The 19,666-nt window shown below is 39.3% G+C and overlaps 1 protein-coding gene across 20 annotated transcripts in view; it reads left to right on the forward strand.

The window, feature by feature from the left end:
• Window positions 1-19,666, forward strand: part of magi2a (membrane associated guanylate kinase, WW and PDZ domain containing 2a) — a 556,955-nt gene that overhangs the window by 360,711 nt on the left and 176,578 nt on the right. For all 20 annotated transcript variants that reach the window (XM_073066607.1, XM_073066606.1, XM_073066590.1 and 17 more), the window contains exon 4: window positions 1,876-2,100. In XM_073066607.1, coding sequence (XP_072922708.1) covers window positions 1,876-2,100 — 225 coding nt within the window. The remainder of the gene's footprint in view (window positions 1-1,875; window positions 2,101-19,666) is intronic.

A 19,666-nucleotide genomic window follows, 5' to 3' on the forward strand; every position in this document is an offset into this window, starting at 1 on the left:
GCTCAGAGTAGTGTAATATCCAATATCAGCTCTTGCAAAGTTTTCTATTTACATGCCCTGACTCAGAAGAAGGGCTGTTTACTCAATGAGGAACCAACTTTTAATAATACTGCTGACTAAAGCAATATATGAATTCAAAGATGAGACACAATTTTCCTGAAGTCCTAATTTTTGCCAAACATGTTTCAAGTAGACTGGGCTACACTGAAACTGGATAAATCATACTTCAAGGTAGTTTCAACGTGATTCTGTCAAAGTTGGTTAAAAAGCCAGAAATAACTGACCTTGCAAAAAAAAAGGAAATCTTTGACTTCCTCGCTGATTCTGATTTTGATTCAGGTCATAAACAGAAGGAAGATATCAGGCAAAAAATATATCTGAATGGAAGAAATGCCAGCTGTTGAATTGTTCAGGCCAAGCACCAATTCTAAGAAAGAATTTTCAACCTACTGATTGTTTCTATCAGTTTTGTTTATTATTTCTGATTTTCAGCATCCACATTTTTTCCCATTCAAGGAAGAAACTTGGCAGAGATGTCAGTAAGGGCAGAAGTGTCCTCTATGAAAGCCTGCACTTTTGGAAGCCATGCATTTTACTTAACTGCTAGAAAACCCCCAAACAAACAAGCATTAGCGCCAATGCTCACAATTACTCTCAGAAATGTAGACTTTGAATTCTCCCAACCTTTATTTTTTGAGAGATGCTATATACAACATATCACAACTCACTGTTGTATCACAAAAATCAATAAATTGTTTGCCATCAAAAAGGGAACCTTCAATAAATTTGTCCTTTGTCTTTATACCTGGAGTGGACATCGGGTTGCAAAACAAGGTTTCCACAAATTGGAGATATTCACAACAATGCTCATTTCACCACAGCATCCATTGGTAATGTCTTTCAGTTTCCATGATGAGGCTGGCCCTGCAAACTGCTCTACTTTGCTTCTTGAGAAAACTCTGCTTACTACTTGCGATCACTGTGGTGTGCACTCATTCTCAATCAGCACACTCTAGTAGCAGGAAAATTGCTGGTTATTATGGCTTATCCTTTTAAGGGCTACATTCTGAGAAAAGCCATTTTTGGTAAGGGAAATCAAGTCCTGAATCCTTCTGCTCCTAAAACATTGCCTAAGGAACACACTAGTAATCTTTTGCATCTGACAGTAAGAAATTTAGTGATTTTGGGAGGTAGAGAATCTTGACAGAGTAATAGGGGGATTGCTGATCTTAACACAATAAAAACATGGCAAATAAATCTCATGGTCACCTTTTAGATGGAATGTTAAACCCAGGCCCTATCTTCGCCTTCAGGTAGAGGTAAAGTATCCTATTGCAGTATTTTGATTGAGGTTAACATCAGTCAACTTCACTAAAACAGTTATCTGGTCATTATATCACATGGCGATCAATGGAAGCTTTCTATTTAGTAATCAACTGCTGTTTTCTACATACAACAGTAACAATGAAGACCAATTGCCTGTAGAGTGCTTTAAAGTGTAATGTTGTGGAATGTGTTCCATTCATAATTCTATTTCTATTTTGATTTATCAAAACAGGCTTGGAAACTAGAAAACATGCACAGAAAATTACATTGACTATTTATCATAGACAAATAAAATGAACAAGAGATAGCGCTATATTTCTGTTGAACATTATGTGGTAAATAAATTAAAAATTACTCAAACTTTGAAAGTATTATGCACTGTACATGGAGGCTACCAGATGATTAAATCGTTGTCTGTTAAAATGGTAGACTCAGTGATATTAATTTCACCAGGCATTGGAATTAATTCTATTTCATGTTAAAAATGTTTGACATGCAAACATTATAGGCATGCAAAGAATTTGAGAATTTATGGTTCTCTTTTTGCAGACAACTACTATGGTACACCAAAACCCCCAGCAGAACCGATTCCACTTCTGCTCAGTGTAACAGATCAGATTCTGCCTGGTGACAGACCTAGTTCAGAGGGCAAAAGGAAAAGAAACAAGTCTGTAAGTAACATGGAAAAAGCTGAAATTGCCCCTCCTGAAGCAGAGGAGGAAGAAGAAGAAGAAAGGCCTGTTGTCAATGGAAATGGAGAAACAATAACACCAGGTCAGTATATCAGTACAGGAGAAATAATGGAATGAGACTGGAACAAAAGATTTAGATTTTGTTTTGTAGTGGCATGGACGTTTGAGATATTGGGCCTGAATTTTCTATTAATATGGATCATTCATCTTTGCGTTTGCTCACAAATATTCCAATAACTATTGCCAGGAAAGTTGTTATAAGCAGAGCATCCAAAGTATAATATAGGTTCCTTGAGATTTATGTGAACTGGGAAAGGTATTTTAAGTTCCCTTAATCAATGAAATAGAAAAAAAGTTAATGAGTCCAAACAATAAGGTGTAAACTGCGGAAGTACATTGATCAGTAGAGAAAGAGTAACAAAGAGAGGGGAAGGAAGATGAGATCTAGGACAGAGACGAAAAAGATAAAAAGAGAAACTAAATTTGTTTCAATCTTTTTCATAAATCATTCATACTAATTAGGATTTGAAGGTTTGAGAGTCCATGATTGTGAGGTTGACTTTCAAAGCATGTTAAGTTGTTTGGAAAGTAAATTTTATTTACATAGGCTTGAATGACTTGATGTAACTTTCTATATCAAGTTAATTATGTATCTGCAGTAAAAATACATGAATGCAATTCAATAGATTTAAAGAGTATCAGAGTTCCTGGGTTTTCACTTCTAATTGTGCATGTGCCATCATGAAAGTTGCTGAATGCCAATAATATTAATCCCATTTAGTTATCTGTCTATCTATCTATTTATTTACGAGCCTGGATTTCATTGTGAAAATAAAGGTAAACTTGGCAGTGCTGCACATTTTTACACACAAATAAATTAGGTTAATAGAAACAAGTTATTTACTTTAGTCAGTTTTGTAAATTATTTTAAACACAGTAACTTAACAATTGAATCATGAAAATCATGTGTGTCACATCTTCTAGTTAGTATTTATTAATTGTATCTTCAATAATGTAAATACACTCCCATAGTTTACAAAAATTACAGTTCCTTCCAGTTTTTGTCAAGTTGATGTTTGTATATCACCTATGATAATGACTAAAAAAGAAACATTTTTTTGGTGGAATTTTCATTGTTATGGCTTGTTCGGTTAGGTGTTCTTTGAGTAATAATGCTATATTGGTAATTCTTGCAATCTGTCTATGGTTTCCTAAAATCAAATAGTATTTAAAGAACCAATGTCAAGTAATTATTCTTTTAAAATTGTATTTCTTTATATATCTATAAAAACAAAGGTAAAAGAATGTTTATTTTAGGATGTATTAAACAACTATCCACCTTCAGGTGTGTGAATAGAGATTTATCTTATAATCATGTGTTCTAACATTTTCTTCTGTTTACTTGCTGACATTTATGGTAATATGTTTCCCAATAAATTTGATCCCAGGTGGGGCATTTTGTTTGAACAACGAGTGCAGCAGTATCTTGCAGTCAAGTGCTGCACGTAATGTATCAAACCTTGAATCATAAATTACATACTGTGTGACATTTAACTTGCATAGACGTAATGACGGGCCCTGAAAAATGGATTAAACAAATGTCATTAATATATTACAAATGTATATTCAGTATAGAACTATACACAACTTCATTAATAAATCCTGGTCTTTTCCAATTTTCTTCCTTGCCTATTTTACTTTATAAACAAGAATTAAGGCAGTGACTATAACAGTCTTCAGTGTCTACTTCCTCACCAGTGTACTTGCAATGATAATTGTAAGAAAATATTTATTCCTGTGCTACATTATCTGAACTGAATGTATTATTGACTGAGGGACTGCATGTATTTTATTTCGTGCAGTTATAAACATAACAGAAAGGGTTTGAAGTGAGGCAAACTAGCACTGGATCCTGAATTGGCTGAGTGATAGGAGGTAGCTGTGTTGCAGAAGGGTTGCTTTTCTGATTGGAAATCTGTGACCAATGGTATATTATAAGGATCAGTGCTGGGACGTTCATTGTCTGTGTTGTATGTTAATGACACGAATATGAATGTTGGAGGTATCATTAGTAATTCTGCAGTAAAATTGGTGGTGTGAATAGCAAATAAGACTACAACTAGATATACCATAGATCAACTGGGAAGTTTGAGAGATGAAATTTAATCCCAATTAGTACAAGATGATGCATTTTGGAATTCAAATAAAGTCTGGAAATATAAAATAAATAGTAGGGCCCTGAGGAATTTTAATAAACAGAAAGTACTAGAGATAGCAATACTAGTAAATAAGGCAGTATTGTAGATTTGCTTTCAGAAGTGGGGGCACACAATATTAGAATTGGGGTATCACGATGCAACTTTACGTAACATTGGTTAGGCTACATATTGCGGAATACTGTGTGCAGTTTTGGTGTGAATGCACTGGAGAAGATATGGAGATTATTCAACTCGATATTTCCAGGATTGGAAGGTGAGATTAGAAAAAAATACTTGTTTTCCCTGCATGGAGAATGCTGAGGGGGGATAACTTAGAGATATATAAAATTATGAGAGATATAAAAACAGTAGATAGTTAGCACCTTTTTTTTCTCAAGTTGGGGTATTAAAAGCAAGAGGGCATACATGAGAAGCAGGAGATTGAAAGGGGATATGAGGGAAATATTTTTCATATAGGTTGATATCTGGTACTATCTTCCAGGAAATGTGGTGGAATTAGATAGAATGACTGCTTTAAGAAACATTTTGACAGGTATTTCAAAAGTTAAGGCACACAAAAATATGGACCTAATGGTGACAAATGCGATTAGTGTAGGTAGGTCAAAACAGTCTTCAAAATTTCAAAGCTACTGAGCTCTCACTCTCAACTGTATCAACTGAAGGAATAAAGAATGTATATTAGGAATGAAGAGTGGAAAAAAAAACTAGAAGAATAGACAAACTGACAGTCCTTCCAAATACCTCTAAGCCAGTAGTTCAGAAATGATGCAACTGGAGTCCTAGTGTGCTATTTTTTTTTTCTCCAACTGCTTTCAGAAAGGCTCCAGTAAAAATGAAAAATTTGGCTATGCATGAATAGTGGTGATGAATTCCAGTTTTATTTTTGTAATGATCTACCAAAATATCATTTTATTTAAACTAATTTTAAATAATTATCAAAGCTTCTTCTCATAATTCCTCCATTACATCATAACTGTAGGAAAAACAAATTGCTCATTGTGAGCTGATTGGTTCAGTAACAGCAGATCAATATTCTACCATCTGTGCAAAGACAAGATGTGACTTTAACTGGTACTGAGTCAGTCTGTTGTAATATTTACAGGGGTACGGTTTGCTTCCTGCAGAACATTTTAGTTTGGATCGATGTTTTTTTATTTGCAGTATGCAATATTTCATTCATAGACAATCAAAATAAAATGTAGGTTTTATTATGTTGAGTTAATGGAAATTGGGCTGGTGGATTATCTCACCTTTAGGCAGTTCTTACAGGTTCCTTAACTGATTTGCCAATGTAATTCTCCAATACTGTGCAACATACAAAATGCTGGAGGAACTCAGCAGGTCAGGCAGTATCTATGGAAATTAATAAACAATTAACATTTCAGGCCAAGACCTTTCATCAGGACTGGAAAGAAAGGGGGAAGATACCAGAATAAAAATGTGGGGAGAGGGGAAGGAGGACAGCTGGACGGTGATTGGTGAAGCTAGCTGGATGAAATAGGTAAAGAGCTGGAGAGGAAGGAAGCTGATGGGAGTGGAAGTGAGCCACAGGAGAAAGGGAAGGAGGAGGGCACCCAGGGGGAGATGATAGGCAGGTGAGAAGAGGTAAGAGGCCAGAGTGGGGAACAAAAGAAGAGTGGAGAGGAGCGGAATCATCTTTTTACTGGAAGGAGAAATCGATATTCATGCCATCAGGTTGGAGGCTACTGAAGACTGAATATAAGGTGTTGCTCCTCCACCTGAGGGTGGCCTCATCTTGGCACAAGAGGAGGCCATGAACTGACATGTTGGAACAGGAATGAGAATTAAAATGTTTGGGCACTGGGAAGTTCTGCTTTTGACAGATGGGGCTGAGGTACTCGACAAAGCAGTCCCCCAATTTAAACAGATCTCAGCAATGTATAGGGGGCCACATTGGAAGCACCGGATACAAAAGACGACCCTAGTAGATTTGCAGGTAAGGTGTTGCCTCACCTGGAAGGACTGTGTGGGATCCTGAATGGAGGTCAGGGAAGAGGTGACTGCTTGCAGGGATAAGTGCTGGGAGGGAGATTGGTGTGGAGGGACAAATGGAGAAGGGAATCACAGAGGGAGCTATCCCTGCGGAAAGCAAGAGAAGGGAGACGTTAAAGGTGTGTTTGGTCATAGGATTCTTTTGGTGATAGCAGAAGCTGCAGAAAATAATGTGTTGGAGTCTCATGGGGTAGTAGGTTGGGACAAGAAGGACTCTATTCCTAGGAACAGAAGGAATTTGAGACAATTTTTATGGGAGACCGGATGGGAAGAGGTTACTGTGGGAATCGGTAGGTTCATAAAAGTTGTCAGTTGACAGTTTGTCTCCAGATGTGGAGACAGAGATCAAGTAAGGGGAGGGAGGTGTCAGAGATAGACCAAATAAATTTAAGGATAGTGTGGAAGTTAGAAGCAAAGTTGATGAAATTGACAAGCTCAGCATGGGTGCATGAAGCAGCACCAAATGCAGTTGTCAATGTAGCAGAAAAGAGTCAGGGAGCATTACCAATGAAGGCTTGGAACATGGACAGTTTTGTATAGCCAACAAAATAATACAATGGTTATAAAGAAAGTAGTAGAAATTAAAAATCCAAGGAATGTCATAGACTTCATAAACTTCTGTATCAAACAGTAAGAGGATAAGACATGAGAGAACAGGACCAATCAAGTGTAACAGTGGAAAAGTGTGTATGGAACTGGAGGAGATAGCAGAGGTACTTAATGAGTACTTTGCTTCAGTATTCACTACGGAAAAGGATCTTCACATTGTAGGGATGACTTACAGCAGACTGAAAAGCTTGAGCATGTACAGACGTTTGTAGATATTAAGAAAGAGAATGTGCAGGAGACTTTGGAAAGCATCAAGTTGGATAAGTCACCAGGACCAGACGAGATGTGCCCCAGGCTACTGTGGAGGTGAGGGAGGAGATTGCTGAGCCTCTGGTGATGATCCTTGCATCAGTGGGGATGGGAGAGGTTCCGGAGGATTGGAGGGTTGCAGATGTTGTTCCATTATTCAAGACAGGGAGTAGAGATTGCCTAGGAAATTATAGGCAGTGAGTCTTACTTCAGTGGTTGGTAAGTTGATGGAGAAGATCCTGAAAGGCAGGATTTATGAACATTTGGAAAGGCATAATATGATTATGAATAGTCAGCATGGCTTTGTCAAAGGCAGGTCGTGCCTTACGAGCCTGATTGAATTTTTTGAGGATGTGACTAAACACATTGATAAAGGTAGAGCTGTAGATGTAGTGTATATGGATTTTAGCAAGGCTTTTGATAAGGTACGCCATGCAAGGTGTATTGAGAAAGTAAGGAGGCATGGGATCCAAGGGGACATTGCTTTGTGGATCCAGAACTGGCTTGCCCGCAGAAAGCAAAGAGTGGTTGTAGACTGGTCATATTCTGCATGGAGGTTGGTCACCAGTGGTGTGCCTCAGGGATCTGTTCTGGGACCCCTACTCTTCATGATTTTATAAATGACCTGGATGAAGAAGTGGAGGGATAGGTTAGTAAATTTGCTAGTGACACAAAGGTTGGAGGTGTTGTGGATAGTGTGGAAGGCTGTCAGAGATTACAGCGGGATATTGATAGGATGCAAAGCTGGGCTGCAAAGTGGCAGATGCAGTTCAACCCAGGTAAGTGTGAGGTGGTTCATTTTGGTAGGTCAAATAAGATGGGAGAATATAGTATTAATGGTAAGATTGTTGGCAGTGTGGAGGATCAGGGGATTCTTGGGGTTTGAGTCCATAGGACACTCAAATCTGCTGTGCAGGTTGATTCTGTGGTTAAGAAAGCATACGGTGCATTGGCCTTTATCAATCGTGGAATTGAGTTTAGGAGCTGAGAGGTAATTTTGCAGCTATATAAGACCCTGGTCAGACCCGACTTGGAGTACAGTGCTCAGTTCTGGTCGCCTAACTATAGTAAGGATGTGGAAACCATAGAAAGGGTACAGAGGAGATTTACAAGGATGTTGCCTCGATTGGGGAGCATGCCTTATGAGAATAGGTTGAGTGAACTCGGCCTTTTTTCCTTGGAGTGACAGAGGATGAGAGGTGACCTGATAGAGGTGTATAAGATGTTGAGAGGCATTGATCGTGTGGATAATCAGAGGCTTTTTCCCAGGGCTGAAATGGCTAGCATCCTCAAGCACAGTTTTAAGGTGCTTGGAAGTAGGTACAGAGGAGATGTCAGGGGTAAGCTTTTTACTCAGAGAGTGGTGAGTGTGTGGAATGGGCTGCCAGCGATGGTGGTGGAGGCGAATACAATCGAATCTTTAAAGAAACTTCTGGACCGGTACATGGAGCTCAGAAAAATAGAGGGCTATGGGTAACCCTAGGTAATTTCTAAGGACATATTCAGCACAGCTTTGTGGGCCGAAGGGCCTGTATTCTGCTGTAGGTTTTCTATGTTGCTAAAGTACCAATTATTTATCACTATACAATTTCAAGCTTTGTCAAAAAGTCAAAATCAGTCTGGGAGAAAAGAGAATACTACGTGATCAATTTGTCCCCACTCACCTCCAGGGTCCGTGAATCCAAGTTTGAGAACAAATATCTCAGATAATAGTCTTTTAGCAAACACCTCATTAGATCTCGCAGAACTCATTATTTCAAGGCTTCGAAGAAATATTAGTGATTTTTATGTATTGAGCAGAATTTGATTGCCTCGTGAAATATTTTCAAGCTTTTACAGTTGATGTGCTAGAAAGATATCAGCAGCATGATATTTTGCCATTTGAAATGCTGGCTGTCCAGAATGCAACAATGGTAACATCAAGTATCATTATCATACAGATATTCAATTTGAAAATAATGTTCATCTGACCACAGCTTCCACAGTCTAAGTTGAAGTATTTTCTCACTTAAGTCCTCCTTTACAGACATTGGTCAATTGGATTTTACTCATTGTGCAGATACTAATAAATAGAGTAAGTGGTTGATAGTTTGCAACCTTGTGTACATTAGTTCAGATTAAGGGGAAACCTAATAGAGGTACTCGCATGCAACTGTCTATTTCCACTTCTGTAGCATCAATGAATATAGTGAAACTGCAGATTTCACAGATCCAACACTTTCAAAATCAGCCTCCCAGTTTTTAATCAGTTAACCTTGTATTCACTCAAAGCATTCCTGCGCAAGTATTAGCACCTACGTATCCTGAACTAATCTGACTGCTACTCTCCCAATGCCTCTATTTAAAATCTTGTTCGTATTTTCAAGACCATGCATTAATCCCGCCCTGTTCCCCTCCAACACCACCATCCTACAGTGCCTTCAATTACAGCACTATCTTCCAGTCCTAAAAGCTTTCATAGCTACAGTTTTCTCCTCTTGCATGTTCCTGATTTTGAGTTGCTGCATTGTTGATGGCAATGACTTATCCCAGAGTTTTGGAATTCATTCCTTAAAACTCCTAGTTATACAGCACAGAAACAGACACTTTGGCCCAATCTGACCATCAAATAACAAGTAATGCTAAAGTGCTCCCAAAAAATGTTGCAAACATTCATATTCAGAGTTATCATGTACAATGAAACATGTAGCAATGTGTTGTTTGTGTGTTAACAACTAACATTCTGAGGATGTGTTGGGGGCAAGAATTGTCACACATTCCAGTGCCAACATAGCATGCCCACAATGCTTGGCAGAAAAACATACAAAGAACGAAACGAATGCAATAGGCAGCAAAACAACAACAACAAAATAAGCAGTTTTCTCTGTCCTTCCCTCCCATCAACACACGTGGACAGTCCTCCAACTCCAGAAAAGGCCTCCTGGCCTCGAAGCTTCAATCATTGGGCTGCAACTTCAGGACTTCGATTGACCTTCAGGCTTCAATCTTCTAGGCTAGCAAATGACGAACTCCAACTGCATCACCTGGCCGATCCTTGTGCGTACTACTCACATAGATATGCACCAACCTGGGACAGCACGACAACCATGGGTGCCCTTCATCCCCGTCTCTACATCACTGACCCTTGACAACTTCCAGCTGTCCTTGGTTCCATGTCCACATCACTAGCCTTTGAGCACAGAGCAGATTTCTGGACTCTGGATTTCTTTCATCCCATGGTCCACGTCACTGGCCTTTCAAGTGTGGAGCAGTGGCCTCAACTCTGTTAACTGTCTGCATTATTGGTCTTCAAACACGCAGTGTAGTGCGGAGGCCTGACCTCTAACTCTGTGCAAATCCTTGTCCTTAAACTGTAATCTGACCTTTAATTCCTTGCCTCACTGTCTCTAAATCCTAACTTGATCCCTAACTCCCCTCCCTGTCCTCAAAACCATCTATGCAAACCTAAGTCTGAGCCATGATCTCAACAGAGACTGCAGCTCAGCACCATCTTAAGTAGAGATGAATGAATGCCTCATTCAGCTAGGGAAATACCATGTATGTGAAAAAAGAAAGTTAACATTTTAAAACAAAGACCCGTAATTGGAGCTGGAAAATGTGGAATTGAGGAAAATGGGTATTTAAAGATCAAGATGCCACACCCCGCACAAAACTCACAGTCTGAGAAGCAGCTATGATTCCCATCCTCCACAAGCTAGGATTATCTACCACAGATACCTCTAAAACTTCCCCCAAATTCACTGAAAGAACAAGCATATTAATCAGTATCCTCTGGTCAGTCCAACAATCTGACCTTAATTACACTCAGTTGCTTACCACATTGTAAACATCACAAAGAAGAGGAAAAAATCTGCAAACGCTGGAAATTAAAGGAACACACACAAGCCCTGATAAAGAGTCTCAGTCGGAAATGTCGACTGTTTACTGTAGATGCTCCTAACCTGCTGAGTTCCTCCAGCATTTTGTGTGTATTCCTTTGATTTCCAGAATCTGCAAATTTTTTTCTTGTTGACATTGTAACATGCTGAATTTCAGATTCTTGAAAACTATTATAAGCTCTATAAAGTTTAAAAAAACAACTAGAGAGAGGAAAAATTAAGCAATGATATGCTCAAAGCTTTTGTGAGAAAATGTAATAGTCCCCTGAATCCTAGAAATCCCTGGCCCACGTTCTCCTACTCTGAGTGGAGTAGGAGCATTCAGAATGGTCTCAGGAATACCGCAGCAAGAAGCCTTTTATAAGCAGCAGAAGGAGCTCACTCTCACCTCACCTATTACCTAGTCACTTCCTTCAGCACCTCCTGATCTCTGTGTGGAAGTACCTTTGATTCTCACATTGGTCACATTATTTACCTCAGGATCTACAAAGCAGGTTATCATTGATCTCAAGGGCCTGCCTCAGAACCAACAAAACTGGTATGGAACATGAAAGAGTGCCTGAGACGAAGACGACAGACTTTTGTCTACTCACCCAACCTATTAGTCTTTGTAATCAGTCTTCATCCTTTCACAATTTCCCTTCCTACTTTGGTAGCATTGTCAAATTTGGTTGTAGTACATTTGTGTCCTTATTTGAAGTTATTAGTTTACGTTATAAATGGCAATTTATTATGACAATTGCCAACAATTGAGAAACTAATACCAAGGACAGGAAACTCTGGCAAAACAGCATCTTTCAAAGCCACCAGATGTGCAGAACTAGAAGAAAAGAGAAGAAAATGGAAAGAGAGGCAGCAACAACCAAAGCCCAATCTGCCATCTGGAACTACCTGTCCTGAATGCGGAAGAACTTTCAAAGCCAAGATTAGACTCATAAGCCACTTGAGAGCCCATAAATAGATCAACAGAACGAAGACCATCATCCTTGACCTCAAGGGATAGCTATGACGACGAAATGGCAGCACTCCCAGCACTGATCCCTGCAACACCCCTCCGGTTACAATATGCTAACCTGGAAATTCCTAATCACTATCTCCTGCCAGTTAACCAATGCTGCATTCGTATAAATATATTCCATTAATTCATACCCTGTGAATTACACTTCTGCATAGTATCTTGTTAAGTGCCTTTTGAAAATCTAAATATATATTACATCTGCTGTTTCCCTTCTGGCTGACACTTCCTCAAGGAACTCTAATACATGCATGATTTTCCCTTCATGAATCTATGCTGACTCTGCTTAATCAGATTATAACTATCCATGTGTTTTGCTGTTACCTCCTTAATAATTGAATCCAACAATTCTTCAATCATGGCCTTGACGCGAACCTCCCTAGTTACCTACTTATTGTCTCCCATTCTTTATGAGTAAGCTCAATTTTCCAATCCTTTGGTACTTAAAAAACAAAAGATTTTTTTTTAAATGCAATTGATGCATCCACAATTTCTGTTGCCATTTCTCTAGGATCTGGGATGCAGAACTTAAGGTCTAAGGGACTAGTTACCCTTCACTCTCATTAGTTTCCCAATATTAATTCTCTACAGATATGATGGTAATTAATTCCTCCCATGGTTGTTTTAGTATTATCGGGATGTCTATATTATGTTTTATCTTAAAGATTGATGCAAATTATGTTTAACACTTCTGCCATTTCCTTGTTCCTGTAACAATTTCCCCGCCTCCTTTTTTAAGGGAATTATATTGATTTTGATCTCTCATCCTTTTCTTACACTGGAAGAAGCTGTAATTGTCAGTTTTTGCTTTTTATATTTCTCATTATTTTGCCATCATAATTTATCTTAGTTTTTATCATTTACTCTTTGCCAAAACCTGAATTTATCTGATCTTCAGGTAACCTTCACCTTCAACGTGGTATGGTCCTTAATTCATTTTGTTGACTGCTCATTTTCATAGATGTTGCCTGACCTGCTGAGTTCTTCCAGCATTGTGTTGGGGGCGGCACTCCTTAATTTCCCCAGTAAGCTGTGGTTGTTTCATTCTCTTAGAATTATTCCTCCTCATTAGGACATAGTTTTGCTGGAAGCCATGAATTATTTCTTTAAATGTCTCACTCTCAAGCTGAATATTAAATCGTTTCATGCTGTAATCAGTACTTCCCAGAGGATCTTTTATTCTCAGATCATTTACTAAACCCTCCTTATTATACATTAACAGATTCACAATTCTCAGTTGGATCCAAAACATATTACTATCCAAAGTTATCCTGAATGCATTCTATGAATTAAGTTCAAGTTCAAGTTTAATTATCATTCAACCATCCATGAATATCCATGAATACAGTCAAATGAAACAGCATTCCTCTGGGGCCAAGGTGCAAAACACAGTACCGACAGTCATACACAACACTAGGCACATATAGCACAATCATGACAGCAAGTAAACATACAGTCACACAAAAAATATATATAGCCTAAGTCCCTTCGTGATTTGTCCTGTAACTTGATGGTGCATGGATGTTTTCGGCAAAAACAAGCAGTTCTCAGCATTGCACAGACGAACATCCGTACGCTCATATGACATCCAACTTGCTAATCCACCAATCGAACAGTGGTGGGCAGCACCAACAGGAGGGGCAGGCCCCCAACCCAGCATGGGTGCCATGCGTCTCCTCTTCTGGACTGCTGCAACGAGTAGAAAGAACAGGAGGACCAGCATTGTAGGGACATGATTGACTGAGATAACTACAACTTGATTGCAGATCCATCCACCATTTGCATGCTACATCCCCTGCAAACAAATTAAGAAAGGTGCTAGGTGATGCCATAGCAGTGTTCAAGGATGGCATTGAAAAACTCAAACCTATCAAGGGTAAAATAATGTTAAATAAAAATGCTGCACCCAAGTTTTGCAAAGCCTGTCCAGTTCCTTATACAATCCATGATAAAGTAGCCAGTGATCTAGGTCACATGGAGGCTGATGGAATTCTTTCCAAGATTGAGCGGAGACCATGGGCATGTCAATGGTCTCAGTAGCTAAGTAGAATGGGTCTGTCAGGATCCGTGGTGATGTCTCCATCAATCCTATACTGAAAGTAAATCAATACCCTCTACCCAAAATAGAGGATATGTTTGCAAACCTTTCTGAAGGGAAACACTTCAATAAAGTGGACTTAGCTGAGGCCAATCTACAGATAGAGATGGAAGAAGAGTCTAAAGTGTTTCTCACCATAAACATTCATAAAGGGCATTATCGCTATAATAGACTTACTTTTCGAGTAGAATCTGCACCTGCACTCTGGCAGAAAGCTATGGACCAAGTGCTGCAAGGCTGACCAGGCACTCTGTGTTACCTAGGTGACATCATTGTTACTTATAAGGATGACAAGGAACATCTCCAAAACATCAAGATAATGCATAAATTTCTTAGTAGTAGTGGATGCTGCTACCAAGTGATCAGAAGCATTCCCAATAACCTCCACTGCAGCCTTACAGACAGTGAATGTGTTGAGAGACTCTTCACAATGGCTAGGGTTTCTGAACACTTAGTCAGTGACAACGGGCCACAGTTTGTGATGGAACAATTTCAGCCAATCCTAAAAGTGAATGGTATAAACCATATTACATCTGCACAGTATAACCCAGCTGCAAATGTTATAGGAACCGTGTGTCTATTTTTTTTCTATCTGTATTGTATTTTGTGTTGCGAGTTTAACAAGGGTAATTTGTCACATGGTTTGAGGTGTGGTAAGCAAATGAGTATTGTTGCATATTCATGTTTTGACTTTAAGTTCACTTTAGTATAGTTAGAGCTAAGGGTGAGCCTGGGATGATATTTTTTTTGTTGACTGCTAGTTACGTCGATTTCTCTATTACACTAAGATCACTTATACAGCGTATTCAATCATCAATTAGTCCATTGTATTGTTATTAGAGTGCTTATTTCACTAGATTGCTAATTTAGTTTTATTAGTTTGTATCGCTACAAAATTGTTCATCTTTGCTGGTTTCATAATATAAGGATCAAATGTACATTTTTCGATATGGAAATTTGTTATTTTGTAAGTGCATCATACAGTATGAACCCCCAACTCTGAGCAATTTTGGTTTGCTTTCAAGTATCCACTACATTTTGTCAACAACAAAAATAGTTATAGAAAATGAGCACCAGGTGATGGCAAAGGATTGCATGAACCTGTTGATGAAATTGGAATTGCAGCCCCCACAGCATGTGGCAAGTAAACAACCTCTTGTTGATTCATGCTATGTGTTTGTGCTTTGAATCTAGTTTTGAATAGTCAGCACTGCCTGTCCATTGGGGACTGTTGCTCGATCACATGGTGTTTGTTTGAGGATGTGTCGCTTTGCTTTATTGAAGTGCTGAAATAGGCTGGTGCTAATATTTGAATTGAAGTCTGTTTGGCATGGTTTAAGCACTGTGGATGTGCAGACAGTTTGTTTGTTGATTATGTTTATTAAACAGAATATCGCCAGTGTTTCAGGCAAACAAAGAGTTAATTGGGAGAGGCAGGATAAAGAGAAAGTGACATGAGTGAATTAAAGCATGCAACTGACGTCAGCAACCCTCATTTCAGGGCTGGCAAAAGGGAAATTAAACTTACTTTGAAAGCTTTAGTGGGTATAATCAAAAGTCTTCAAAAGGATTTGAAAACAAATGTGAATAAAATTGAAGGTTTAATACCATCAATTAAAGATCTTATGGGAAACAAGTGAAAATGTGTCTCGCTTTCCATCAGACAATGTTTCTCAAATTCCACAGCGTGTTTTGACTACGCATATAGCAGAGGACCCACAGGATGACGTAAACTCGAATAGCAATGTCAAATGTCAGTGCTCCAAGTTCTGCTGCAGGCAGAGAATCATCTGTATCTAATACCTCCTCTGCACGCATTAAAATAGAAGCTGATTTAGCTGCATGAATCACAAAGCAACAATTATTGAAGGACAAACCTGCTCTGGAAGAGCAAGAGGAAAATAAAAACATTCAAAGTGAATGTTGATTCATTTGTTCCTCAAACGTTCGTGAAACATGAACAAGACCTCAGATGTAGTTCAAAGTGTTTACTCTCAGCCTATACTAATGTGACATCTGAACCTGTGTCATATCCAACAGCTCAAAGTACTCATGGGCACATTAATTTACAGCATCGAAACACTCTTGTTTTAGATGACAGTTAAAAATAGTACTATTGATACTATAACGAAGCAAAGTGAAATCAGATTCAGATTCAGTTTATTTGTCATTTAGAAACCACAAATGCAATGCAGTTAAAAAATGAGACAACTTTCCTCCAGAATGATATCACAAATGCATATGACAAAACAGACTACACCAGAAAATCCACATAACCTTTGGCAATCCCCGATCCAGAGTCTGGAGAGGCTGCCGCATATTAATATCGCGCTACCGTCTTAGCGCGTTCCCCGGAAAGGAGCTCCAAATCCACCAGACAAACAAGACCAAAAACTAAAGCTACAAGACCTGCACAAAACCACATAGTTACAACTTATAGTTACAACTGTGCAAACAATAGCATAATTGATTTTTTAAAAAAAAGACCATGGGCACAGTAAAAATAGTCCAAAGATGTTAAAGGACTATAAGTTCAAAAGAAATCACCACACAGTTTCCACAAGTCCCCAGGGTCCTGACAGACTCACCATCCCACACCGGCGGCAGAAGGGAATACCCCCTCTATGGACTTCCACTGCGCTGCCCAACTCAGCCTCGCAGACGCAGCAGACAATGAAAGCTCCGTTGAAACCAGCCTCGCAGACACAGCACACACCAAAAGCGACCTGACCGCAACGGAGTCCACATCCATGAACCTCCGAGCCGACGACCATCCCCTCCGGCACAGCTTCTCCGAGCACCATCCTCTGCCGAGCATATTGAGACGGCCCCACCAACGACCATCAGCAACGCAACCCCGAGGACTGGGGGCCTGTTCTTCCCAGCAGAGTCCCGAACCTCACAGCAGCAGCAGCAACGAAGAAGGTCTTCCTGGAGATTTCCAGATGTTCCTCCGTGCTCCCACGTCCATTTTCAATCAATTATGATTGCGCACGGCACCCCACTTCACAAATAACAGATAATCAGCTCCGGAGTGGCTGCTGCAAGCTGCCTCGCGCTGCCATCTTGGAAATGGCAACCTTATTGGTACAACAGCAACACATTTCATCTTTGCCTAAACAGAGATTCAAATCTTCAATGGAGATCTATTATGCATTCATAAGGGCTTTTGAAAATAGTGTTGAAGGCCAGACTGACAGCTTTGGTGACTGCCTCTCTATCCTTGAACTGTACAATAGAGGTCACCCTAGAGAACTTGTCAGAAGTTGCCAGCATGTTGACTACAAGAAAGTATATCTAAAGGCTAAGGCTTTACTGCAGGAACATTTTAATCATGAACAGAAAATTGCATCCACCTACATGCAAAAGGCTGTTTCTTGGGTACCTATCAAAGCTGAAGTCATGAAAGCTCTCCAACGTTACAGTCTTCTTCGAGGCTATTGTAATGCCATGGAAGAAGTGCTGGGCATGTGCCCTGTATGTCATTTATTGTAAAGAAATTGCCCTTTATGCTTAGGAATACATTGACAACAGTGGTCTGTGAACTGCAAGACAGGCACAACCATAAGACTACTTCCACTGACATTGTTGATTTTATTGAAGGGTAAATAAAGATTGCTACTGGCCGTAATTTTTGGAATGTACAGGATGCTGTATCACCTCCAATAAGCAAAGGCGTGAACAAAACTAAGTCCCAACTTCATTCTAAAGCTAAAGGAAGCAGTTTTGCCAATACTGTGGCCAGTATGGCAAGTAAAGCTAAAACTGAACCTGGAACTAAAGGAAGGCTTTGTTTGTTCTGTGAGGGTGAACGCACATTGGATTTGTATCCTTAGTTGGAAAAAAAGGACTCAGAGTGAGAAGATTGCCTTCCTAAAAGAAGATAATTTGGCTGTTTGTGCACAGGACACAACAGCAAGGATTACAGGAAGCGTCTTGCATGCAAGGTATGCAATGGCAAGCATCTCAACATCCTTCATATTCATCCTAATGAAAAGGGTGCAGAATTAAATTAAGCTGTGAAATAATCAGATATCACAACGATTAGTGCCCTGGTATCTAATGCTCTTACAGGGCTGGTGATCATAATTGTAAACTCATAGTTCCAGTACAGGTGAAGTCCAAGAAAGGTAACAATATTGTGGTGACTTAAGCTTTTCCAGATCAATGAAGTACATCAATGGGCCTCATAAACAAGCTCAATCTCACAGAAAAAAGGACACACATTCTTTTAAGCATCATGGATCAAGAGGAAATTGTGAGTAGCTACATTTTTTCAGGATTGGAAGTGACTGGCTTAGATAGTGAAAACAGTGTGAACTACCTAACATCTATACGCAGGAAAGTATGTCTGTCGACAAACAGAACATTCCATGACAGAGGGATCTCCAGGGATGGTCTCACCTGAAACATGTCCATTTGCCAAAGATTGGTTCAGAAACTGAGCTGCTGATAATGACAAAAGTGCCTACAGCATTGGAGCTGTTGCAAGTGTTAATGATTGACTCTATGCAATTAGAACAATGTTAGGTTGGACTGTGAATGGACCACTGAAAGGAGACATTGGTAATGGAAGAGATTGGGCTCAGCCTGAGCTGACAATAAACAAGATCTCAGTTTTGAACTTGAATGAGCTTTGGCAGCAGCAATTTAAGATGGACTTCACTGAATGTCATCAGAATGAGCAACTTGATTCGTCAAGAAAAGATCACAAGTTCATGGAGATGATTGCAAATTCTGCACAACTGGTCAATGACCATTATCAGATTAATTTACCTTTGAGAAAGAAGGTAGTTAGCATGCCAAATTATAGGAAGATTGCAGAATAGCGTGTTCTAAATCTAAGGAAGAAGTTTAAAAAGGATTTGTCATTTCACACTAACTATACAGCTTTCATGAAGGATGTCATCTCCAAAAATAATGCCGAAAGAGAGCCAGTAGAGGAGCTAGAACACAGTGATGGAAAAGTGTAAAATACAAACAAGAGAAAATATGCAGATGCTGGAAATCCGAGAACCACATACAAAATGTACCTCCAGCATTTTGTGTGTGTTGATGGAAAAGTGTGGTATATTCCACATCATGGTATTTACCACCCCAGAAAAGAGAAACTTCATATTGTGTTTGATTGTCAACAACTTTACAGTACATATTACTTCATGCTCAGCTTTTACTGGGACCAGATCTTACTAGCTCACTGATTGGAATCGTAACCAGATTCAGAAAGAACCAGTGATTATCATGGCAGATATTGAATCAATGTTTCATCATGTTAAAGTACTGGCAGAAGATACAGATCTACTGAGGTTTATCTGGTGGCATGATGGTGACCTCAGCCAAGATATGGTGGACTTTAGAATAATGGTACATCTCTTTGGAGGAACTTCATCACCAAGCTGTGTAATTTCACTCTTAGAATATACACAGAAGATAACGAAGAACATTTCAGCCACAAGATGGTGGATAAGATTTTGCATTGCTTCTCTGTTCATGACTTTCTTGTGTCAGTGTCCTTTGAGGAAGAAGCAGTGGTTTTCTATCATGACCTTGTATCCATTTGTGCTAAA

This window comes from Hemitrygon akajei, chromosome 14 (assembly GCF_048418815.1).
Source record: "Hemitrygon akajei chromosome 14, sHemAka1.3, whole genome shotgun sequence".
Classification (NCBI taxonomy): Eukaryota; Metazoa; Chordata; class Chondrichthyes; order Myliobatiformes; family Dasyatidae; genus Hemitrygon; species Hemitrygon akajei.